The sequence below is a fragment of the Cariama cristata genome, unplaced genomic scaffold, assembly GCF_000690535.1.
Source record: "Cariama cristata isolate BGI_N322 unplaced genomic scaffold, ASM69053v1 scaffold42407, whole genome shotgun sequence".
NCBI classification, from domain to species: Eukaryota; Metazoa; Chordata; class Aves; order Cariamiformes; family Cariamidae; genus Cariama; species Cariama cristata.
In genome coordinates, this window is record NW_009625783.1 from 28255 (window position 1) to 49402 (window position 21148).

A 21148-nucleotide genomic window follows, 5' to 3' on the forward strand; every position below is an offset into this window, starting at 1 on the left:
CTTTCCCTAGGTATGATTTTAAGTTTCACTTGTGTGTCCTTAAGCATATGTTGGTTCAATCCAATGTATTTCTGAAATGGAAATCTTGTTATTGTATAAGACCTACACATAAAAATTTTCCAAGTCTGTCAAAATTTTTCATTACACAGAATGAAAGGGAAGACTCAACAATACATCGTAGTGCTGTAGGAGTCTAAAGTCAATACACAGATTATATACCAATGTAAGTGGGAAAATTATGATAACTTTTTTTTTGCTATCTGCATAAAGATAATTCAGTTTGCCTTTATTCCCTGAGCAGATAAAAGGAGACTGGAAGAAAAGACAAGGAGATTTTAGTCAGTAGTGAAACTTGTAAGGGATGATTAGCAAATTCAGTGCTTAATGATTTTTCTTCCTCCTTTGATGTTTTCCTGTGCATTTCTCCGTCACCAGCTTCTGGTTTCTAATGGGAAATTACATTTGGTTCAGTGCAATTTCGGTCTCCTGAGCTAGGGCTGAGTTGTTCTCTGTGGCATTTCTTCCAAGACTTCACTTGGGTTTTCGTATGTGAAGTAGGGGAACTCTTCTGTGGGAGTCTGTTGCATGGTCCAGTGGCTTATTTCATTATTTGTTGAACATAGCAAGAACGTTTAGTGTTGTTCCAGATATCTGAGACAGGCTTACTCTCTGCCCTTTGGAGCCTTAAATTTCAGCTGGACAAGGAAGGCAGTTTAGAAGTCATGGTCAGGGACAAACAGGAATCTGCCTCTTGCAGGTTCATTAATATATATTGTCTTTGGGATTATTTTTGCAGCTAGGTAAATGCCAAATAATCTCACTGAGGGGAAGTTGTGGATTATTTGGACTCAGAAAGGTTGGTGGTATGTACCTAAAACTGAAAGGTTCTTAAGGAACAGTCCTGTCATAAATGGTGAAGTAGTTAAGATGGACCTGATACAGACTTTCCATCGATAACTTCTGATTCTGGAGATAATCTGGGTTTGCAGGTCTAATAACATCTATTATTTCTTCTGTGTCCTTGGTCTGACATAACAGATATCTCGTCCTTACTTATTTGTCTTGTACACTGTCAGGAGAGGTAAACTTTGGCTTGATGAACCTGTCACGTTTTGTTTGCTTCTTTTCACTGCAGTCATCACCACGAGAGAAACCTAAATGTCAGAAGAAAGCTATACTTAAAAGATGGGTAGCATTTTTTTCTTACAGATGGACAAATACAATTTCCTGACCTTTTGTGGAATCAACCCTTAGCAGAAGCCTTAGCACTATCCAGTAATAACAATAATACGAAAAGTAGTTGGTGCTTGCCAATCATCTAATGCTGCAGCAGCTCTGCTTTTCACTTTGTGAACCCCAATTGGCAGTTGGGGTGAGAGTACGTTTTAGATAGCACATCCCTGATATATTCCAGTGCCACAGAAGAGAAATACACATCTCTGTAAGAACTGAAAACAAGTTAATGCACCTGTCTCTGAAGAGGGGCCTGAGAGATACTAATTTTTACAGGCATGAGTATGGATCAATGCAGAATAATTGAATTTCAGCCTTTTCTGCATTTGGCTAACTCCAGTTCTTAGGAAAATGTAGAATGAAAAGCTCAAATCAATGGTGTTGTCTTTGCATAGGGAGATAAAGTTAACCTGCTTAGCAGAGTATTTGTTTCACATTTCTAATCTTTGAACAGATAATTACCTCAATTATTTATATGAAAGTAACTTCTATGCACCTATAGTTCTTCTGAATAGAAAAGTAGAGCTTCTCATGGAAGAATGGGCTATTAGAAGTGTGTATATGTGAAATGAGAAAATAAGGGAAGAGTTTTTTGTGTATATCCAAAAGCATTTACTGAAGGTGTGTCTCTGTGTATTTAATGTCCCATGAGTGGCCAATTTTCTTCATTTTTTTCCATATCAAAACCATTGAGCACTGTTAATTTTCAAAGCAAAGGCTGCGAAATTAAGAAGTAGAGTTACAGAGATAGGGCAGTGGAAAAATATAAAGTGATTAAAAAACATAGTTCTAACTAGAGTTGTTCAAATAAAAAAAAAATTAAAAAACCCAATTAGGAACAAAAGTCATAGAAAATGTGAACATATTGTGTTCCTTAAATAACCAGATGTTCTTTCCTTCCTGAAGGCAGCCAGGCCTAGGAATAAAAGGTTTTAAACTATTGTTTTAAGTTAACTGTGAATTTTGCAAATCTGTTTTCACCCTTTAGCAAATAAAATTCTAATACAGCAACATAAGCAAAGTCATTTTCATCTTTGGGTGTTCTTATTTGTATGTTGTTCTGTGTTGAAGTGTTAACCTTATCACAATGACTTATTGGAAAACTGAAGCAGTAGATAGAATATTACAGTTTCACATTGCAGACTAAGAACCTGACAACCATCCTTTGTCTGAAAGCTTACTTATTTATTCTTAATATTTTTGTAAAATAGGTTTACTTTCAGATATTTTAACGTGGTGAGTTACACTATTTAAGCAGGCTAGTTAGGAGCTTAATTCAGTGGAGACACCTTTTATCATAAACCATCGATTCAAAAAAGGGAAAAAGAAAGTGGTTGTGCTTGGTTGATGGGAATTAATTTGTTAGTTATGCTAATAATATTCTAGTTACTGCTTCTGATATTTTCTCAATATTGTATTTTAAGCTATTTGCTGACATTGAAAGTGGCCGTATAATAATACTAAATTCTAACTAAATCCGTGATGAAGCATACATGACATTTCAAAGAAGTTGTATTAGTTCATCATGACTGAAATTACAGGTACTGCTAGAAAACTTAAGCAATAATGTATGGTCATGATCACTCATATAAGGATTAGTCAGAGAAATCTGCATTCCAGCTTTTAACACTTTTCACAATCTGAGCAATAAATGACAAGGGGAAAACACATTACTGAAATTTTGAACCGAACTCTTTGTACATTTATTTTCAGCTGAATTTTCTTCTTAAGTAGCTGCCACCGTCTCAGGGTTTTCTCCAAGCTAGTTTCATGTGCCTGAAAAGCTGTTGAGTTTCACTTTCTTCTTCTTCAGATAAATTCTTTTCTATACACTCATTAACTGAGGTGCCGCTGCAGAGCTGCAACTGTCCTTTGAAAGCTGCCGTTATGTCAGTATTGTTTGTTTTGCTGTTTGTGGCAGGAGAAAAGCAGGTTTGGGGTTGGTTTGTTTGTTTGTTAGGATTGTGTGTGCAATCTGGCATTAATTACGTCTCTTTAATGACCAGATTGCAGCCAATCAGAAGTTGGGATCTGGCAGCGTTTGGGCATTAGCAGCTCATTAATTTGCACCTACACACATTGAGTGGGGTGCGGAGTCCATTTTGTTAGAGGGATACCAACGAGGGGGAGGAGGGCCCTGAACAAACATTTGCTTTTTGCTGTTTGCTTTTTTTTTTCCAGTCATGAAGAATGTGACTGATTTTTGAGGAGATTCGCAATTATACGTTAGGGATTTGGGGTGTATGAAATGTAGGTATCAGAAATCTGGGATAATGGGTATCCCGATGCAGTATGAGCTGGCAGTACAAGTAAGGTCACCTGCACTTTAAAGGAGAGTTGCCTTGACAGGGAATGTGATTGATAAAGGAAACAAGGTTTTCCAAAAAAGCTAACTACATGTCTCTTCATCTGGGAGGAAGGGAATTAGGAGAAACAAAAAATAAATGCATTTACTTTCAGTGATTCACAGAGAACTTCTATTTGCCTTGATTTCTGAAAGATTAAGATCTTGGATGTTTAATGCGATGTAGATGGACTTCTGTGAACAAAAATGTGTCAGGATCTTCAAATTGACCTCTGGTTTCATAACCACATTCAGTTCCTTGTAGTGAACCCAGGCGTTTTGATGGTCTAACTTCCCCATTTGCGAATACAGTACAGTTAGATGTAATCTAAACACCTCACTTTGAAGAAATTGATGGTTTTTCTGTAACTGCATGCTTTTCAATGGGGACCTGTACAACTAAGAATTGCATATATTATACATGGAAAAGCCATGATATTAACTTGTTCTTTGTTTATGTTCATGTTCTTAAAATCAGCAGCTTTTGCTTTCCAAGGAGGATGGGCCATGCTTTGTTTTAAGAATTATTGTTCTAAATAGTTTCATTAATAGAATACAGTGTGACAGGCAGCTATGAGTTTAATGATAAATTACTTGGAATAACCATGTTGCCATAGTACCACATAAAAATAGTAAGTGTACCATGAATTAAAAATCCTCTTCATTTTTCTACATTTATTTCAAAACCTTCATTCCCAGTGCCCCTATGCATTTTAAAATATAAAAAGGCTATGTGGTCAGTATTCATAGTACAATGACTTTCTCATCTCTCCCAAAGTTCGTTGCAATTTCCCCTGATACATTAACCATTTAATCAGCCCACCATAAAATAGTCATCTTCTTTAAAGTATCCTGTTATGTCACAAGTAATGTTTTCAGGAAAAAATCTTGGAAAGTGGCTGATTAGTCATCTAGCCAAGACTTTTCTAATGAGAAATCTCTCAAAGTCCTTCTCATTCGTCGGTATCGTACGTAACAGAGTAGTCATCACTTGAAGGAGAGCTGATCTCTTAGATTGCCACCCACGATGCAGTTTCCAGCATTGCTCTGTCTTTAGTGTTGTACACACAGGACGGTTAAGAACCCACAAGTATTGTATCAATGCAAGTTAAGCAGCCATTACGTTTAAATGAATAGGAGATTGGTCAGAAATACTACAGAATAAAGCAAAGCTTCCTGAGCAGTGACACCTTTCATAATTAAGACAAAGCTGTGCCACAGGTAAGATGGTGCAGAAACAAAGGACTTGTCCCAGTTGTGCGTAGGGCTGAGCGAGACGGTGCTGCATCCCGCTCTCCTGGCGCTGAGAACAGAGCCCAGCAAGGGGGGCACGTTGACTTTGTTGTTCCCGTTGCCGGTCTGGTGTGACCCAGCAGGAGAGCTGCTGGCCTTCAGGGTGGGGAGGAGTTGGTGGCACGGCTTCTGGTTTCTGGGCGGGTGGAGACGTGTAGAGTCTTTCAGAGGAGACAGCTGAAGGCAAGTTAGGAACCATTGTTTCTACTTTCGACTAGTATTATAACAAGTATATAATAGTGTTGCATAGAACAGCAAGTAAGATATGCATTATTCAATAAATAGTCAAGGCAACTACTTGCTGATCAGTCAACTGGACTAAGAATTGCAAACACAAGAAAAAAAAAGTGTTTGCATTTTTTAATCTTCTCTGCAGATTTCATAATTGTGCCTTTTATCGAGATATCTTCCCTTTTAATCAGGAAGAGAAAGCATGAGATGCAGCAACCTCATGTTCAGGCCAGAGGCGTGATCAGGGAAAATTTAGAAATCGGGATGGAATTATTCTCCTGTGTTGATCGGCACTCCTCATAATATTCACTGGGAATTCATAAGCTCTGTCGTGCTAAGGGCAAATACTTTAGAAAGGCAAGATGGAAGAGAAAGTTATTATTGGAATCCAAAACTTTAAACTGTGCTTTCTCTTTGAGCAAGTCGATATCCTTAGTAGCGAAGTAAAAAAACAGTTCTGGTTGTAGTTGATGCTAAGGCGAGAAGCTGAAGCACTTTAAGCTCTTAATTACTTTAGCTACCAATAAAACTTATTGGTTGTGAATTTCTTGGGGCTGTTTCTCTCAAATGATTGGTTTACTTATGTTTAAAAAGTCTTCTAAAGCTACTGACCCTCTCCTAAAGAGTAATGATGTTATTTATAAAATTACACTAATAAAATGTGTTTAACAGTGCTAGAGTGAGGTGATTATGGTTCTTCTTGTGTGCAACCTGACAATTCAATTAATCACTTCTAGTTTGCAAGGTAGTTTATCAAAAGGAAGCACTTGAGGCACTTTGATTCTACCTAATCAAAAGTTCTCCATATCGTAATTTATTTATTTGACTAAAATTTGCAAAACACAAACTGTGAGTTATATAAAAATAGATTCATAACTTTTCAATAATGTATGAAAGATTAGCTTCTGAATAGTATCTAATCTATTATGATGGAATTTAAGTTCAGTCTCTTCTGATACAAATGTAGATATACTGCTAGTATATTGACATATTTTATAGTAAGTATTAATGTATTCATTGCTGTATACAAAGCTATTTGAGTACATTTGTACTGGAGAACGCTTCTCTGAAAGAGAAATGTACTTTCAAGACAGAAGTGGGAATGGTACATTTTATCCTTTACCGTAACTTTTTTGTGGAAAATGAGGTTTGGAGACGTGATGGCTTTGTCCTTTGTCTTTTTAAGGAGCAGTAGTGATCAAAATGGCTCTGCAGTATCCTCATCATTGGAATCCCAAAATGAAAGGATTTGCTTGTGCTGCAGCACCAGGACCTTAGCTTCTCTCTGCATTTTAGAGGAAAAGACTTGGATGTCATATTCCTTTTGCTATGGTGTGTGCATGGGGCTCTTTGAAAGAGCCTTTTTCACTCCCCTAAGGACCTTTTTCAAGTGTTTCACTTAGCACATTACGCGTGGAACGTAAATTAATCTGTTTCTTTTCCACGTAGCAGAAATAACCAAATAGCATCTTAAAATGTTCTTGTTTTTCCCTCATGTATGAGATTGTGTACAAGCATGTATCTGGAGAAGATATAATGCTGTAAGTGTGGTTGTAAGGGTTTTATCAGTATACGCTTCAGATAACTGCATTACTCACAAAGCCATCAGTGAGTTATGCAGGTTGTCCAAAACGAGTGCCAATAAAACCATAATATGGTAGCTTTTCTGTACATAAAGATGTCATATTTTAAATCTCATAATTTGGAGCATTCCAGGGTTTAAAGCAAGGCTTGCTGTGTGTTCCCTTCAAAAGCCTGGATCTTGCCTCCACAATGTTGTAAAACTCCTGTTCCTAACCGTGCAGGGCTGCAAGATGCCAGAGCATAAATCTGTCACGGGGTAGGGCTGAACACTGTCAGATTTATACCTCACTATTTAGTTAATTTACTTCTTAAAACCAAGGGTTCAGCTGAAAAATAGACGACTAAATTAAGAGGCAGATTTAAAAGGTACTTAAGCGATTCTGTTGATGCAAGATGGGGATTTTACTCAGGTTATGAACTTGAATGTTGGCGGGTTGGGGTCTTTTTGTCTGGAATATCAATAAAAGCTGATTTGGTAGGATTTGATCTACCTCTTAAAGCGCAATATGCTGTAAAATGATACATTAAAAAAAAAAAAAAAGGCTTTCTGATCGGTTAGGACAAGAAGCCAAAATATACAACTAGAAATTTCTTTCAGTCAAGTCACTGGAGCATGTTTAAATCTCACTTGTCATTTTTTTCAGTTCTTCTTCTCTTGTCATAGAATGCCCATGTGAGAGAAAGCATGTGTGTGTAAAGTTAAAAACAGACCATAATGCACAGAATTTAAAATACCTTCCTGGTGTCTGAAATTTCTAGTTGCCAGGGGAATGGAGGGTTGTCACGTAACAAAAATGCAGATAATTTATTTCAGCTTGATGGGAGTTCAGGGGTTTCTTCCTGCCTTGACCCAATTAACTGAATTTTCTTTCCTTTTCAGTTCTTTCAGGGAATTTTTGTTGTTTCCAAAAAAAAAAAAAAAGCACTCCCTAATTTTCTTTAGAAATGATTAAATATGATAATTCTTCATGCTCTTATTGTGTTGTAAATAACGAGTTCTGCAATTGAGACCCACAGCATCTTTCTGAAAAATGTAAACAGGAAGTATTATTCCCAGTTTGAGGATTATGGTGTTCCTTTGCCAATGCCAGTATTAGTGCAGGGATCTCCTGACTCCTGTGGTTAAAGGAAGTTCTTTATTAGTTCTGTGCGGGATATTCTTCATGTTGTGCCACTTTCATACATAGAGTTGATAGAAGCAGATTAACAACCTATGTTTTGGATAATGTTTTGGTATTGGCCTTGAACCACTTTAGAATTGGCAATAGCACATTATGTCCTCTGATATCTCACTGTTTGGTTTTTTTTCTTTTTAGTAAGTATTTAAGTGAGTGGTTTGTAGGTGGATGGAATACCTTTTGTGCTCCAGCAGGTTGCTTGTTCTGCAGAAGGTATAACTAGGGAGGAGGAAAATTAGAAGGTGAAAGGAAAGTTTTGTTTGGGGAATGGCGTTTGCTTTGGGTGCTCTGGAGTTTGGGGTGGGTTGGTTGTTTGGTATACAAAATATTGTGGTAGGTTTATGTAATGTTAAGCCATTGCTTATACTGTATAAGTCTAGTCATAGAGTGGAGACAGATGCTTGGATACCTGACAAAAGAATAAAAAGAGGAAAGGTGAAATTCTCTGTGCAGGTAGGCTGTTAGATAAACATTAGTATGCACTTCATATTAATTATTGGTGCCTAACAGAAAAACTGCTGCCAAACTGAACAAACTGTATTCCTTATCTACATCTCAGCTGCTATATTTCAGCTCTGTTCCAGTCCAAGTTTTTGCAATGTTTGTATCATCTTTATTGAAGAAAGAAGCATAGGTGATGTAGGAGGAAAAGGTAAACCTTTGCTGACCTCCCAGTCATTACTGCATATAAGGTCATGTCCTCCTCTAACTTTCCTTAGAAAGAAATGAAAGGAAAACAAAATAGAATTTTAATACAAAAATGTCTTAGACTGTACAAGAATTGTGAAAAAAATCCATATTGCCCTGTCAGCTAAAGAGGGGGGAAAAGGGGCAAACTGGCTCCTAAAAAATATTTTTTTAAATAAGAACAACAACACTGCATTGTTATCCTTCTCTTTCTTTATATATGTTTAGTTCAGTCTGTTCTTTGGTTTTTGCCTAAAGTATTATTAGTTTAGAAAAAAAGATATATGTTTGGCAGCATTTGTTTAATATATTGAAAAAAACGTAGTTTTTAAAAATCCTGTTTGGCACTAGTGAGATGATTGTTTTGGTAAGCCTATTGCTGTGTGTACGTATAATTCACTGCTGCTGTTTTGTTTGGTTTTCCTCTGTTGCATTTAGGTTATCTGGTTTCAGATACAATCTATTAAGTGGCCTATTTTTCAGTAGCTGAGGTTTTCCCACCTGTCTCCCCTAAAACACCTGCAACATCTGTTTGTGTAACCCTGCAATGCTTTGTGGTTTGGGCCTTGAGAAATTCCCCCAGAGCTTTTTGCTTATAAACAGCTGAGCAATTCGTTTCTCTAATGACGAGTGCTTTTCCCTTGGCATTGAGGCAATAGCATGTTCGCTAAATAAGTCTCATTTTTCGTCAGACATATTGAAAATCTTTTTTTATTGTTGTGTCTTATTCTGTGCCTTCAGATTTTGCACAAACTTGTATTTGTTTGAGTTTTTTTCATGTCAATAATACTAAAGAGGGAGGAAAGGAAATACCTCGACAAAGAAGAAAAAAGTGTTGTGGAGATTCTTCTGCTTGCACCTGCGTGTAAACTTTTACAAATTATGTGTATTCAGGTGGTGAAACGTTACAATGCAGCAGTAACCTGGTTTTCCTGGGACGTTATAGAACAGTCTGCCTGTGATTTCTGTCACGCACAAGCGTGCTTTGCTATATCGTATCTGCTCCATGGGTGATGTGACGCGATTTGTCTCAGGAGGCCAGGGAAGACGAGGGTTGTACTAGGGAACGTGAGCATATGGAGCACGATCCTTGGCTGGTGGGAATTGCTTTTCAGCACGTCATGCAAGTTTAGGGAATCTCTGCTGCGTTCAGTGTGATTCTGGCCATGGCCTCAGCCCCCCCCCCATAAGAAAAGAGCGGGCGTGGGTATACCTTACCTCGGCCATGTGTACCTGGAGGAGAATAAAGCCAAACAGAAAGTCCCCCAAAACTTCCTGCCAGCCGTGGGAACGGGAGTGAGTCTGTCTGGTGGTGGCTGGGAACAGAAGCAGGAGGACGGGGATTAGGACTTCAGCAGGCAATTTCGGGGGGCGGGGAAGCATCTTTTAGGGAAGGATGGCTTCGAGACAGGAGTACCTTCAAGATACCTGAAATATTTTAAGGCATCTCTTACCTTTGGGCTGTGACTAATACATTTTGAAGAGACAAAGTCCAAAATCACATCAATTGCTATGTGTGCTTCTAAATCTGAATGTCATCTATTGTCCTTTTAAAAGTATAAATTGGGCATTTTTGACCAGTTGAAACTAAGCTCGCTCTAGCTAGAAATTAAGATTAGAAGAATTGTAAAACCAGCAGACTGCTCCTACAAAATGGGTGTGGGTAGAGGGATTTCTAGTATTGGAACAGACAGCTTTTCTCTCTGATTTCTGTGCTCTCTTTCTTTAGAAGGGGAAAGACATAAATGTGTTAATCTGTATAATGCCCTTACACAATTTCTTAGGGGAATTCAACAAACTACAAATTTGAAGGGTTGGTTTCACTGTCGTTTTGACATGATCTTTTTAAGAAAAAAATATTTTATCTGAGGTACTAGTTAAAATACTTACATAAATTGAAAAAGAAAAGGGAAAACTTTACTTGCTTAAAAATACAAATAGGATCATTCCAAATTGCGCTGTGTAGGAAAAAAATGTGGTTACTGTGAATATTTGAAACAACAGAGCTATGTTGTGCTGAAAATAAATTTGTTTAGTTTTCTGTCATAATACATGGAATATAATATAGGGGACAGCTCAAACTGGATGCTTAGAAAGGGGAATTAATTTAACATTCATAAGGGAGAAACATTGTAATTGTGTAGGTTTTCCTTTCTGCTTCTTATGTTTAACTTACTGCAATGGTTAAAAAGAATATAAAATTTAAAGGACTATCACAGTGACGTAAAGATCATAATCTTCATAAAACTGTATTTTTTGCTGTCTGCATTTTAGTTTTCAGAAGTGTTTAAATTTCTGTGGTGATACTTCACCAATACTCGTCTGCTAACATACACGTCAGGTTGGTTTTTTTGTAATAATGAAATTTTCCAAAAGGATATCTCTGTAGCGTTACAAAAGGCATTGCAGCAGTAACCCTTGGTATTTATTGTCTTGCATTTCTAATGTTTTTTCAACAGCATTTTTTCTGAGGGCTTTTTTTTCACTGCATGTAATAGTACTTTAAACTGCTTCTTCCTTTGATACCTTTAAACCTCATAGGAATTTAAATAGGCCTCTGTGAAAGTAGTGCTTGAGCCTCATTCATATGTTCGAGTTAGATCATTATTCCTATTAATGGCTTTAAGTGCTTAGATAGTAGATCAGTCTTTCGTGTCTTCAGTTGCTTGTCATTTCTGCATAAATATGTTTCAAGACACTGTTCCACATGATCTTTTCCTGTTTTTTTTCTTTAATTCAAAAGCAATGTGTAGTAATCTTTTTTTATTATTATTTATTGGGTGGTGGAAAAGAAATTTCAGTGGTTTTGCTAAATTTAAATATATACTGAGTTACTGAAAACAAATTGCAAAACTGGCTAGCATCTGATAATGTGAATTTTTCAAAGGGCTGTCTGATGACTTAGAAGTGCCCATTATTTTAACCATCTCTTACTCTTTCACCTTGTTGAAATGGTCATCAAGACATGTAAAAAAAAAGTTATTTAATTCATGGGAGAAAAGTTACACTTTGATTACTCACATAGTAGTCGCAGAACCATCAGTTATCCTCATCACGTCAGTTTGGATTTGATTATCATAGAAATGCATTGAATTACCAAACTAGAGCAATAGTAACTAAAGCTGATTCATTGTTATTGCTGTCAGTTGATGAGGACTGACTTACAAGCCATATGAATGGGTTGAGTTATGCAAATATTGTTTTTATAACAGGAGAAGAAAAACGTAGAGCAGCCATTACAATGTGGATGGTAGGATAGATGAGGATTTTTTTAAGTCTTGTCTAATAGCTTTTAGTTGTTTCATTTTTTAATGAACATTACAAACAAGATATATTTAAAAAATCTTTGATGTGTTTCTAAAGAAAGAAAATGAGGCATTTCATACAAGATTAAGTCTGACTGCAGGAAATGATCTGGAAATTCCCAGCGTTAAATTTGACCCCTGAAATCATCCTGGCCTTTGATATCCAGCACCTCTTTAAATCTTCTTGTCTCCTTTTGTGCACATGCACTATTTTGGTCTTTAAAATGCAACCCCTATATCCTCCTCCAAAAATAAGGTTTCTAAGGAAGGAGAGTTATCTGCAGTTATGTGGAAAATGAGAGGATAGGACTATGAATACTCCGGTCTGTAATGAAATCTGGAGGGCAAAAATACAACCTGTGAAACTGAACTAGCTAAAGACTGACTCCATAAAAAATGTAATATGCTCTCACCTGTGAACAACTATTTTGGAAAGGTCATTGCGTAGTTCATTAAAACTGTATTTACTACTAGCAGGACTTAAGAAGGCAGATCAGAATATAAGGCAACAGCCTATGAATGAATAAACCTTTAAAGAAATACTTGGAAAGTGTTTTGGTCTGTTTCATACAATATATCTGATCATTATGCAGAAATTTACCATTTTCTCTTACACTAGGAATTATTTACTTTAAACCATTTCTCTTCTAATTTCTATCTGTAATTATAAAAAGGGCCTCTCTGTACCTCTCTGTTATTTTGGTTTCATCGATATGCAGATTTTTTCACTTAAAAATATTTACTTCCCCCTCCAAATAATGTCCTTCAGGATGCATTTGTTCGATCAAGAGACTTTATGCAACACTGCGGTCTACACTTAATCAATGTTCAGTGGCTTATTAGATCCAAAAAGGATGACTTCAGAACTACTGGAAGCAGCGCGCTTCAGTGAAATAGTTTCATTGTGGCAGAGGTGGAGACTAACGAGCGGCTTCTGGTTTCAGTATTAATTTACATACATTTTATTATAGGAGACCAGTTCTTTATTCGTGGCCTCTGTTTTGAGTAGAGTGAAATTTGGAGGGAAGAAAACCCAAGGCTCCAGGTGCCATCTAGTGGCAATGCTCAGGTGGTCTTGCTAAATTCAATTCTTTGCTTAGCCAAGACACTGCTAGCGATGCATTCAGTTCAAAACGTTACCTATAGTTTCTCCTTACTATTACCATTTGCTTTAAAAACGTATCACTTTAACTTGGAGGTGATAAAATTCTATACCTGAGCTAAAGGAAGAAATCAGATCGGTCTCTGAACTTGTCCGAGATTTATTGATTTAATTAGAAATGTTACCCCTACAGCCAACAGCCTCGTCGCTGTGTGGAAGAACGCTTAATTTCTGTGAGCATGGAGTGGACTTACTGCTAACACTTGGTATAATTTTAAGTATTTTAAGACTTCCTTTTATGTAACTGGCGTTACTGCCTTGAGAAACCAAGATCCTGGGAAAATAAATTATTCTTTAAATTTCTAAATTTCTAATCTTCATGGATGGGCACATTTCTTGTCTCCGCTTTAAATCTCTCACAAAATTCCAATAAGGTATTGTTTTTAAAAACATACATTATTCCTTTTTTTTTCTTTAGAGAAATCCAAGACCAGTAACTCATCAATTCCAACAAAATTTAGATTATTACAAAGCACGTGGAGCAGACTTGATGAACAAAACTCGGTAAGCTATTTCTCAATACATGTTCACTGAACTAACACCTTACATAAACAAAATGTTTCAGACGTCACTTTTATCCCAAACAGCAGTATTAGAAGCACATGTGTTTATTTCATGACATTTATTTTGAATCTTTACTTTGCCTATTGTTACGTGAAAAATGAAAGTTTTACGGATAGTGTTGCAGACAGCTCGCTGACGTTTTTTTAAGGCTAAGGGCATTCGTACGCAGTGACATGTACACTAAAAGCACCGGGTAAAACATTGCCAATGTGAGTTCTGTAGCTGAACTGCTTCCGATAACGCAATTCTGATAAATGCAATCTGGAGTATCCACGTACCAGAAGCTGTGTAAGTTAAATTGAATTAACTTAAATCCAGTTTGAAGTGGTTTTTACTAAACCTATTTGCATCATTCCTCCCTTGTTTTAGAAACAGTTTGTACCAATACTGCTTGAATTCCGTGTCAAGACCATTTTATCTGGTGGTCACGAGCATAGAGGTGCCCGTGCCCCAAGTTGGTGACCACAGTGTGGGTGCTGGTTGCTGGTGGGTGGTGGCTGCTGGTGGCTGCGGGGCAAGCCAGCACCAGACACAAAGCTTTCCTTCAGTTTGTGCTGTCACAGGCCGTTCCTTGGATGGCACGTGGCCCCAGCCATATCATAGGAACTTACTGGCTTTTAGACCTTTGCACCTCTGTCAAATTCTGTTTAAATCAGTTACATTAAAAGGTAGCTAAAATTAAAATGGAGTGGATTAAAAAGCTCTTAAAAATGGAGAAAGGAGCAGAAATTAAAGCTGAGTAGAGTGACTGCAAAAGCATATTTTTTTTCTTTTTTTAAACCAGGCTTTAAAGATGGGCAAGGGTGTCAAAAAATACTGTGTTCTATTGCATTTTCTTAATGTTTTTACTTATTTATTATTTTTTAAAATGGTCTCAAGAGTTGCCTGAACTTGAAAAATAAATTATTTGAAAATTCCAAAAGAAACATTTTAAGGATTTGGGAAAAAAAAAAATCATAAAGTCCAAAGAAGAATGACACCTGTTGGAAACCTGAATTCTAAGGAAACAAATGTCCATTAAATCTATGTAGAAATAGAAATTCATTGCACACATATATAGAGGATACACACCAAAGGAGAGGGGAAATTGTTTAGAATAGTTCAGATTGAGGAATAACTGGGATAAATATATCTCAACACAGGAACATTTAGAGTAGGTCAAATGTGGTAAATCTGTTCAAGATTGAACTAAAGAGAGAACTGCAAGGTGTAATATTAGGAAATTTTCTGCAGTGAGCAGAGAGATGGATTAGATCAGCTACCAGGTCTTTTTCATCTTTAATTCCACAGGCTCAATGATATATTTAGAATATCTTGGCAAATCTCGAATATATATTGCTTATTTTATCACGTATAAAACTTTTTAATCCATCATATTCATATATTTGCCTCTCAACTCTCATAATGGCTACTTACTGAAGAAAGAAATGCCTTTGAATAAGGCTTGCTTAAAACAAAACATTTTCATCTTAGCAGAAAACTGCAGAGGTTGAATCATCTTCCTACTGCTAGTTTAAAAATATACCATTCACAGTCAAGGTCAATGATGCTTATTGTGATGAAACAAAATTGTTTGCCTCATAGATGAAATTCACGTCTCCTTGATACTCATATTTTTAAACTGATGCTTTACTTTTAAATGCATCTGCTGATAACTCTACAACATAATCAATCAGCATTTTTCTTCTAATTGTTGTGCGTGTCTGGTACATTTAGATGGCTAAAATGTAGACATTGATCCGTGTTTAATGGCTGTAATCATCCTTCACATTAATATATCAGACATTTAAATGGTAAGAAATAGATACATTGTTCTCATTTTCCTGGACTTCAGCTCAGTTTTAACGTACCTCCTCCAGAGATCTAGCACCTCACTATTGTTTGTTTTCTGAAGCTGTCACTCAGAGAGATTGCACGATGAATTTTACCTCAGAATACTTTTATTAAGACCACCTCTGGACAAGAAATTTAGATAGCATCGTTATTTATTTTTCATGTATGTATACGTGTTCTGAGCTGATCATTAGCAGTGTCAGCTCACAGCAGAGCCAAATCACACGCAGGTATTAAGAGCTACAATAACTATCGTTTCTAGTTCTCAAATAATTACAAAACATTATTGCACATTATTATTGAAAGCATCTTTTAAAATCGTAATTCGGACATAATGGCTTAGAGAACATTTTTGGTGTTTGTTGTTCCTATAAAGTGAAGTTTCTCAAAAAGTCTCTTTGGAACCATCTGAAAAATGCAAATAAACTAACTTCCCCCGTTTACATGTACGTCAAAGCTGCAAATTAAACAGTGTAGAAGGAAAACCGATACTTTTTATTAAGCAAAATATAGCTGGAAAAAAGAAACAAGAAAGAAACAAGCTGGTGGACACAAATACACAAGCCTCTGTATAAGCTTTGTCTCCTCCATCTGTGGACCATCATGGTTCCAATGATGCAGTTAGCTCAAAGCGTCCAGTGGCTTTGTTGCTCAGGTAGTCTTCCAGAGAAAAATATTTACTTCCAGTAAATACCATTTTTTGTGCAAAGTCAAGGGTTTTTTTACTCATTGTCAAGGCTCTAAACCTAGAGACAACACAAACCTAGGGTTCAATGTGCAAGCCATTTTCTTCTTTCTAAGGTGATGTTTCGAGTGAGTGATATATATATACCACCCCAGTCTTGGGGGTTAGTTTCAGTGGACTGGGGGGAAAAAATATGCCAAATATACTAAAGTTTGGATTCTGAATCTCAGCCAAGTTATTAGTGGTGTGACCCCCAGAATCAGTGGTGTAATTAGATTCATTGCAAACTGTTGATACGATTGATATGTGCTAAGCCAGCATTTGGCATTTCTTCTTCCACCTTCAAAGGTACAATCTTTGTTTTCTTTCTGGAATGGAGAAGACATTAAACAAAAGGCCCTGTGCTGACTGTTCTGATGCCACATCAGAATGTATGTGATGGAATAGAAAAAAATCCCTTTTTTTTTCCTTAAGTGTCTGCAATACCTTGGGGAACTGATTAATAACTGAACCTGCTAAGTAGTAGCAGAGTAAAATTTAATAGTAATAAACATTTTATCATGTCCTCTTCTTTAAAATCATTGGGACCTATTCAGTTTGCCTTTGAAACCATTTGAAACACATCCAAAGACAAATAGGAAATAATATGAGAAGCAGAATCAAAATTTCTTTTCCAGGTGCCTGCGCAAGTTACAAGTCACTCATATTAATTCATTTGTGGTTTATTTTTAGTTAAACTTCCCCAAAACATTGCAAAAGTATTTTTTCTCCAGTGCAATGATTGTATCATTTTTAATTACATGTATTTCTTCAAATTTTTTAAAGACAGCTGTTTATGTCACTGAAGTACAGATCAGTAAAATAAAACCTCAGGAGCGGAAAGGTCTCTCTGTGATATATTTCTGTGAAGGGTATTTCAAGCATTAATTATATAAAACAGGAAAATATTGCATGAACAAATAGGAATGGCTTTGCTGATCCCTGGGTTATGTGAACACTCCTACTGGGAATTAGAAGCTGCTTTGCCTCTTTATTTTAGACAGATTAAATGGTTCAACAATTTCCTCATTCTTAATGTTGCATATAACTGAAGTGAATTAAATAGCCACTGTAGTTAAAAATAAAAAGTAATAATGATAAGGATCATAATCCAGTATGTGTGTTATATCCTGAAGCCAGTCTTCAGCCAAAATCACATTAGAAATCAGGATTCCCGTTTATAACTGCTTGACTTGAAATGGCTGGGCTGAGCAGAAGGTGAAGTAAGAGCAAGAGACATCTAGCTCTGCCAACCTAAAAATACAGTCTGGTGTTAGTTTTGCTTGTTGAAAGAAATGTTTGGGTCTGAGTTATTTTAAACATTTAAGAGAATTCAAGCTAGCAGAGGTGAATATTAAAGCAGTCTTTGAATAGGAAGTGCAAAAAGTCAGTTTTATATAGTTCTCGATGCTTTAGAGCCTGGCTTGCTCTTTGTCACTCTTTCATTTTTTTCATTTAAAAAGGCAAATTAAGAAAATTGGTGCAAACTTTCTTTGTTTGGGCTTAGTCTGCATTTTTCAGGAAGAAAGGGTCAAAACAATTTGTCCGCTACCGGTTGGGAAAAACTCGGGCTGCACGCAGGCCCCGTGGTTGCTGTGTGTATTCCAGTGCGACTGTAGTAAAACACCTTCTTTGTGATGTTCAAATCTTGGAGTTTTTTCCCCCCATTTTTGGAGTAATGCATGCATTGCTGTGCCCATCCAAACCGCTGGCAAGGATGTGATGACTTCTCCTCTTTTTTTTCAGTGCCAGTGCTAAGGCTGCCCCGCTGAACATTAACAAAGTCTCTAACAGCTTACTGAATTTTGGCCGAAAGCTCATTGCTCCGGCTATGGCTTCAGGCGGGGCTGTGGGTGCTCCTGCCGGCGGGAGCAGCTTTCCTCCCCCTGCGATGACGACCAGAAGCACAGTGGAAGCCCCCCAGCACCACCACCACCAGCACCACCACCAGCACCACCACCAGGCACAGCAGCAGAGGATGATGAAGTCGGAAAGCATGCCGGTTCAGCTGGGCAAAGGTAAAGGTGAAACGCCTGGCAGTGCTGCAACAGAGGGAAGCTTTCTCGTACCGAAGGAAGTCCTTTTATTGATTCTATATCGATGGGTACATAGTTGGAGGAAACAGAAAAACCAGAATTTTGTTAAGCAGGACGTCTATGCTAAGTACAACAGCACCTTTGCAATGTAATACGGAATTAGACGTTGTCTCAAGAATATACAAATAGTATAGGAAGGTTTGAACCTTTAAAAAGTTATTAACCAGAAATTACATCAGACATACCAACAGAGTACGCCCTTACCATAAATGTTAGCCAAACATGCAGTCTTTAAATGCAACATATTTTTAACTGGAAGACTAATTTCATATAGGTTTCTTCAGGTTATTGGCACAAATCCCATGCATAACAATATTAGCTAAATACAAGTGAAGGAAGTTAGATCAATTACAGAGCAATTCTTAATAAACAATATCTTATTCCCTTCAGAATGTGGAGCTTATTTGAGAAGTTATTTGAACAATACCATGTATTCACCTTTTAATAATTTGTGATGGCCCTCTGCACTTTCTCTGCATAGTAAATACTACTTATTTTTCTTGAGCCTTTTTTTAATATTTCTTGAGGACAGTTTATTCAAACAGCAAAGTCACAAACTCAGCTTCCGTAGTTGTTTCCTATGCTCTGCCACACTCAACGCGTGTTACTGATTTTCATCTTCGGCCAACCTACGGCAGTATGTTCTTTGCAAGGAGTATATAGACTGATACGGTATCTGCTGCTTCTAGCAACGGATGCTAAGTAACAGTTTTAAGTTTAAGGGCTGGTGCTGGTTGCCCTGAGCCATTATATAGGATTGCATCATATTTTTCACCAGATTTGAAAGTGTAAGAGAAGGGAAATAATACTTTGTAGCTGAAGTTGGTGTTCTTTCTCTTTCCTGTGGCAGCCATATGGTCCAAAGTTAGTCTTGTCATGATGCATCGCATCCCCAGCAGACACTGAGGGAGCAGGATTGAAAGGTGCAACCATTCTCTTGAAGCAGAGAGATGCAGGCACTTCTGTAAGGGCCGCTGCAGCTGCTTGGCAAAATCCAGATACCCAGCTTCTCTGAGAATAGTAGAATAATCTCAGAAATTGCTCCAGAAAGAATTTTACAGTGCGAACGTGAAACTGAAACACAGTGAATCCTTGACGCAAATCCTGTTCACAGCAATGGAAGTAAAATTAGGCGTGGAACAAAATTATTTCCACAATTTTGGAGAGGCTCTTCTGTTTGCTTTTTTAAAAAGTTTTCCATAGTTCTCTTACCACATTTTTCTTTTTTTTACCTTTTGGGTTGAAAAGTGGTCCTAAGGTGGTTACTTTCTTTCCCTGCTTAATATAAAAAAAGTGAACAATTTTAAGCAAGTTCTACAGGTGTAATCAATTGTAGCTTAATCTTGATCTAGCTGGTCAAGGACGACCCTGTTTACACTTGTATGTACCAACAAACACGTTGCATCATCTAGAAATGCACCTGACGCTTTCCGTACAAGAATCAGAACAAAAAATTGTTTCAGTCATTGTCATGTACTTGCTGTGCACATATTTCTGTATCAACATCATATTTCTGTATCAACAGCAATATGGAGATTTGGTAAAGTTATCAAGAAATTATGCAAATTAATGATGTAGGGCACAAAGCATTTTCATGGTAAGAGGAAATTAAACATACTGCAACACTTTGGTACCTGCAGCGTCATCTCACTCTATTCTGTCTATCCATATTTGGTACGACTCTTGCAGAAGTAATTTAAAGGCAACAAAATGCAAATATACTTTTCTTTAATCAGTTGAGATTACAATGAGTTTTGTTTTACATATTGGTGCCTTGCTTGTTGTTCCAGACCTGTACGGTTGTCAGTATGTTGCCTGTGGTTGGATAGAAATTTTAAATGATGGCAGCTAACCATGTTTGCAAGTGCCGTAATTTATTTTTTTAAAGAGAAACTCAAAATATAAAGTCTTTTAGAGGAAATATAAAGTCTTTTAGAGGCTGCGCAGTGAATTCTCTCTGAAGTAAGTTTAAATGTAGGAATAGCTTAGCAAAAAAACCAAAATCCCTATTTGGAATGACAGTGTAGTGGAGACAGGCTAAAAAGACTCTTTTGAAGAATGATGCAGATACCTTTGTAAACAACTCAGCACCATCCCCATCACACCTTAAAAATGAGAATAAGACTTTTCAGTTCTGTGAGGACAGTATCACCACCTCAAGAAAGTTCTGTACAGCATCTCCAGTGAATGAGGGCACTCCCTGCAACTCTGACAAGTTGCAGGTACTTCTACCCCACGCATTAACATTTAGGATTTAGAATATATCTGTACCCTGAGAAGCTCTCATTCCACTCCTGTTTGTACTGAACTTTTTACGTACCTTTTTACCTTCTGCACTGGCTTTTTTCAAATTCTGGATTCTGCTCTAGCATTTGAGTATATCTAAAAGCTATTTGACGTGGTTTGTAGCTGTAAGGCTTCCAAGTTACTGACTAGCTGTCACTAATTGTCTTACGTTCCTGTTCTTCACTGTGTTTTCAGCTCTTCTGAACCTCCTGGAGCTTGGTTATTTAGCTGAGGTAGGCAGAGGCACTGATTTAGGATTTAAATTGATAGACATTTGTACTTCCAGTTGATCTAACACTCACAGATGCTCAGCTGGACAGTATAACAGACCAAAGTGCCGTAAAAATGACAGACATCAAGTCATAAAAGAAATCATCCATTTTTCTCATATTGTATTAGTCCTTTCAGATTTTGAATGCTCAAGTAGTGCTGATAATTTAAATTAATATGTAGAGGGTTATAAGTTTGCAGAGATTAAATTAATTGCCTGATCTACTTTTTATTAAGTGTGAAGAAGTCCTTGGTAACAAAATATCTTGCAGGACTGGCAAAATAATCCTATCCCAGCTTTAACAGCTCTGTTTAGACAGAGTTTTACCACTCACAAGCCCGCAGCAGTGCCAGGCGT

The 21148-nt window shown here is 37.1% G+C and overlaps 1 protein-coding gene across 1 annotated transcript in view; it reads left to right on the forward strand.

Moving 5' to 3' along the window:
* The window catches only part of LOC104164410 (TBC1 domain family member 5-like), a gene marked incomplete at its 3' end in the record, with an annotated part of 61208 nt that overhangs the window by 14423 nt on the left and 25637 nt on the right, over positions 1-21148 (forward strand). The window contains exons 6-7 of the mRNA XM_009703730.1: positions 13436-13521; positions 17885-18156. Of these exons, the coding sequence (XP_009702032.1) occupies positions 13436-13521; positions 17885-18156 (358 nt within the window). The remainder of the gene's footprint in view (positions 1-13435; positions 13522-17884; positions 18157-21148) is intronic.